Below are 5,200 nucleotides of genomic sequence, written 5' to 3'. Positions count from 1 at the left end.
AAAATCCTAATCATATCTCCATTTTAATTTATTCCCTCTCAGGTGAACACTATTTCGTAGACGTAGTCGTAGAATCAAAGCACCCAAAAAAGGACCCAATCCGAGTGGTGGTCGAGCCCAACTTCAGAGCGGAGTTCGCGATGGCTCGAGCAAACGCCGAGTACAACACCCTTATCGACAAACTCCCTGAAATCTTTGTTGGGAAGTCCGAGAGACTTCGTCAGGTGATCAAAATAATGTGCGGAGCAGCGAAGAAATGCATGAAGGATAATAAGATGCACCTGGCGCCTTGGAGGAAGCCCAAGTACATGCTCTCCAAATGGCTCGGCACGTGCGAGAGGGTCACGCCGGGCGCTTTGACGACGGCGGTGGTTTTGGAGAGGTCGGCATCGGGGTCTCCAACGTCGAGGCCGAGGGCTTCGATGCTGACGTTTGATCTGCACTGCACGGCTGTGAAGGTTATGTGAAGGTTGAGTTGTATGTATTTTTTGCAATTTTGAGATGTATGCGAGTATGTGATTATTAAGTACTTGGATTTGTGTAGGCAGAGTTAGTAGTGTAAATATTAGAGTGTGGTGGTTTGTATTGTAAGTATGAGATGAAGCAAGAAAGTTGAGTTGCGAACCTTTTGTTCGCTTTCCGCCCTGAAGAATTTTAACCGTATGCGCATGTGTCATGATGATTTAGGGGACATGTATATCTGCTTGTCTTCTACTTAATTTTGAGTCTAAATTTCACTTAATCCTTCTTACCTGTTGAAAATCTCATGAACGATGTTAGCGTGTATAATAAGAGGTTTGTCAAATTAAAATTTTTGATGAAAAATTTAAATGAAGAATGTTCCTGTGGGAGATCCGAACTTAACGATCAGGTCTTTCCCTTTTTGCCCCGCATCTATGACGCTATTCATGGACATGTTTTCTAATAGTTCAGAGTGGTTTAGTACATTTAAAAGTTCAGATGAGTTTTTTTCCCGTGATTTTATGATGTTTCAGGTAGATTTTGTGCAAAAAAGCCTCAGGTTGATTGGCTTTTTTTTTTTTTCAATTTATAAAGTTTACCCTCGTTTTAATCCACCTCCATGATTCGTCACACGAATGGGTATATAGGGACTTTGCTATGATTATGTCGGTGGATTTTACGAGCACCGTAAGAATCACATTTCTTAGTCTCTCTCTTATGCTCTAGTTTATGACAAGGATTTATTAGGATCGTTCCTTTTCTTAGTCTCCGCTTACAAGAATTGATTGAGATCCTTGAGTTTATCCCAATATTCAACAACTATGATAGAGACATGGTGCATTGCTTTAGGAAAAAGCTCTTTGGCTCGCGCTTTAACGCGCGAGCCAACTCGCGCACTAACAGGGGGGTCGCGCGTTAAAGCGCGAGCCAAATAGCGGAACCGATTGCTTTAAGAGTTCGGCCACAATCTACGCTACGGTAGAATTCCTGTACATGAATAGGAGGAACTGTACAAAAAAATCATTTAGACCCGTTTGGTAAAAGGGTTAAAGAAGAGGGATTAAGGAGAATGATTAACATAGTTAACCTACTTGATAGTCAGAAAGACTAAATTATTAACTCATTATATAAGTTTTATTTTAGTCATTGTGATCATTTTTAGTGTTTGAGAATAACAAATATTTTGATTATTTTTTTTATAATTAGAAGGGTTAACTCTTAATCCTTTAGGTACCGTTTGGCAAAGGTTTAAGTGAGGGGTTAATGAGACTTGTCCCCTTCTTAACCCGCCAAAAATAAAAAATCTATATGATGGTTAAAATGAGTTAACCCTCCATAATTTGCCAAACATAAAAAATATAAAAATGTTAAGCTAACCCCTTTAGAGGGATTAAAATGAGTTAACCCCTCAAAATGAGGAGTTTACCAATTTAGAATGATTAAGAATTAACCCTTCTAATTTTAAAGAAAATAGTCAAAATCATTGTTATTCCCAAACACTAAAACTGATCACAAGGACTAAAATAAAACTTATATAACATGTTAATAATTTAGTCATTCGGATTATTGAATGGGCTAAGTACACTAAACACTAGAGGGCGGTGATTAGTGTTATTTAACAAGTTTGCAAGATGAGTTATAAATTGCAATAACAATGAACAACAATCACAGAAATTTCACAATCACAAACACAAGGATATATATTGGTTCCATTACCCCGGTGTACATACAGTCCCCAGGCAAATCTCAATTGAGATTTCCACTATGATTTTGAAACCAAATACAAAATCAAACCAAACCTGACCAATTTGCAAGACAATGCAAATTGCAACATCAATTGACAAGACCATGCCAATTGTAACCAATCTCTAAACCAAGAGATCTTCTCCCACACCCGAGAGAAACCTTCTTTAAAGATATATCACAAATTCCTATAAGTCTTGAAGTGTTAGTGAAGTGTAGCAGTGGCTTAGGAACCTTTTAACTCTCTGAATATTACCTAAACAATCTTTAGTTTGAAGAACAAATGGTAAGAGAGTTTTCTATTTTTGTTCTTGACAAAATGTGCACTTTTTAGAGTCAATAATTCTAAAATATCACTTCTAATGTATATGAATCTTGATTTTTTTTCTAATATTTAAACTTATTTATAGCCTCTGAATTAACAGAATTTTAACCCCAATTAACGTCCAAAAACATCTATAAACGTTTAAGTATTCAAAAATCAAACAGTCAAAAAACATGTATCTGTAGTCGACTATAAGGAAGATTAGTCGACTACACTGAGTCTAAACAAACTCTGTGAAGTCAGAAAACTGCTTAGTAGTCAACTACTATTGGCATTAGTCGACTACATTATAAAACTGAAGTTCTGGAAATTCTGAACTGACATTGAGTAGTCGACTATAAAGCCTATTAGTCGACTACACTGTAAATTCACAGATTCTGATAAATTTGACTAAGGCTTGAGTAGTTGACTACTAAGGGTATTAGTCGACTACTAACACATAGATATGAGATATATGATATGTTTTGAGACTCATTCTTTATCTATAAACTCTAATGGTTAACTTAGGTGATTTTTATAATTAATCACATACTAAGCATGTGTTAGTGTATTTTAGATACTATGTGTGTGTATGTGTTGTGAGTGATCAATGCTTGTACATAAATTCTAAGCAAAGAAAATGTAAAAATACAAATTTACGAAGCACATCTTCTTCTTTGCTTGTCTTGTTGCCTTGAACTCATCTTGTATCTTGAGTATCTCTTTGAATATCATTGTTGATTTTGCTCTGATACTGCAAAACATACGTTAGCACATAATACACACAACAAATAATATTTGTTATTATCAAAACAAACATATTTTAGGGTCAAGATATCCAACAAATCCTTTTAAATATGAGTATTAGTAAATCCCTTATTTCGAGGGGTTAACTCATTTTAATCCCTCTAGATGGGTTAGCTTAATCATCCTATGTTTTTTATGTTTGGCAATTTATGGAGGGTTAACTTACTTTAACCCTTGTATAGATGTTCTATGGTTGGCGGGTTAAGAAGGGGTTAAGTCTCCTTAACCCCTCACTTAACCCTTTGCCAAACGGTACCTTATATTCTAGAAAGACATCGAATCTCTCTTTATAGTGCAATATAAGTCTAAGGATAAACAGTCCCATACCTAGTGCACAAGTGTCATGTGTTGGGAATTTTACTCTCTCCTCCTACAGAAACCAATCACAATCCACAAGATAGAAAACACTCTCAATCAAAAAAAAAATGCCGAGATTTACGTAGTTCAGTCGACCAAGTTTGACCTACATCCACCGGATGCAATATGAGAAAACTTGTTATGTTGAGAGAATTACAAGGGTAATCGTCAATTTCTTATCTCTCAATCTCTCAACTTCACATGCATAACCACCATATCATATTCTCTCCTAAAGCCCTCTCCTTAGACAATCAAAGGTTGCTAAATGCTCTTCTCCCACTATTGCAATCCTTTGAATGGACAGAGGTAGCAAAACCCTCATCTCTCATACACTATCTTGAATCTAGTTCCGCCCTCTGCTAATTATAAGAAAAGTGGCTCTCCCACTTGTTTTTTCCTCAATAATAGAAGACTATGTAAAGATAAAGCTAACTTCCTAGTTCGAATAGTATGCAAACTCCTTATCACGATGAAATCTCATGTCCTAATCACAACAGATCTCTAATCCTATCCGAATACATGAAGTTATACAAAGAATCAAAGACATAATCCCAACATCATGAATAAGGATAAGAACTAACCACCTACTAATCAGTGTATCTTGGATATACATCTTTCTCGATAATGATAAAAAATTCAACAAGACATGTTGGGATTTAGCTAACAAATTTCAAATACACCTAACGCTTATTTTCCCTACTACTTGATAGAAGGATTATTCAAAAAGATCTGAATCCCTTTTCCGATACCTTTGTTTCTCCACATAGAAGGACTAATCCAAATCTTTTATTTTCCATAACGAAGTCCTTTGCGTATATGATTACTAGTATTAAGCCTAAGTAGTGCCGCATGTATTATTTACCGAGGTATACTTGTCGCCAAATTGATAACATGGTTTTTATATATAATTATTAATAAAAACTGTTTGCGTCAGGAACAAGTTCTGTTGTAGAATTCATTATAACTGTTTATCGATTATAATGAATGCAAAAAAGTGAGTTTCGTACTTTGTAAAACTACTCTTTACAATAACAAAAATCAAATTACAAGCTCCTTAGAAACAAACGCAGGATCGTTGTTTGGATCGCTGCTTGTGTGGGATCTTTGCCTGTGCCGGGGGTGCGTTAACCCGTGGACCACCGATTCACAGATTCTGATTGAATCGTGAAGGTTTTAGGGATTCTTCCTTCGTTTATCGAAGTAAGAATTTGAAGCGAATATATTATCGATGTAAGATGTTCACTTTTCTAAAGATCAAGTCAGAGCTTAGATCTCTAGGAATGGCCAAAAGCTTCTTGAGGATGTTTGTGAAGAAGGAAGACACTCTCTCTTGGTCCAATTCACAAAAAGCTCAAGTCTCTCTGCCTTAATTGCTCTCCCCAATCTGCTCTCTGTCCTTTGTTTCATGTCTAGGGAGGTATTTATAGGGATAAGAGTGCACAACAGCGAAAATGGGGCGAAATAACTGATCAATTGGATGCTCTTTGGGCGCGTCAGTCCATACTACCGCGGCTATTGGCGCCTCAT

At 36.3% G+C, this 5,200-nt stretch overlaps 1 protein-coding gene across 1 annotated transcript in view; it reads left to right on the top strand.

The window, feature by feature from the left end:
- Positions 1 to 658, top strand: part of LOC109840906 — a 2,998-nt gene extending 2,340 nt beyond the window's left edge. The window contains exon 3 of the mRNA XM_020409735.1: positions 43 to 658. Coding sequence (XP_020265324.1) covers positions 43 to 467 — 425 coding nt within the window. The 3' untranslated portion in view covers positions 468 to 658. The remainder of the gene's footprint in view (positions 1 to 42) is intronic.

This window comes from Asparagus officinalis, chromosome 5 (assembly GCF_001876935.1).
Source record: "Asparagus officinalis chromosome 5, Aspof.V1, whole genome shotgun sequence".
Classification (NCBI taxonomy): domain Eukaryota; kingdom Viridiplantae; phylum Streptophyta; class Magnoliopsida; order Asparagales; family Asparagaceae; genus Asparagus; species Asparagus officinalis.
Note: the sequence above shows the minus strand (reverse complement) of the source record. Positions and strands in the feature narration are given on the sequence as shown.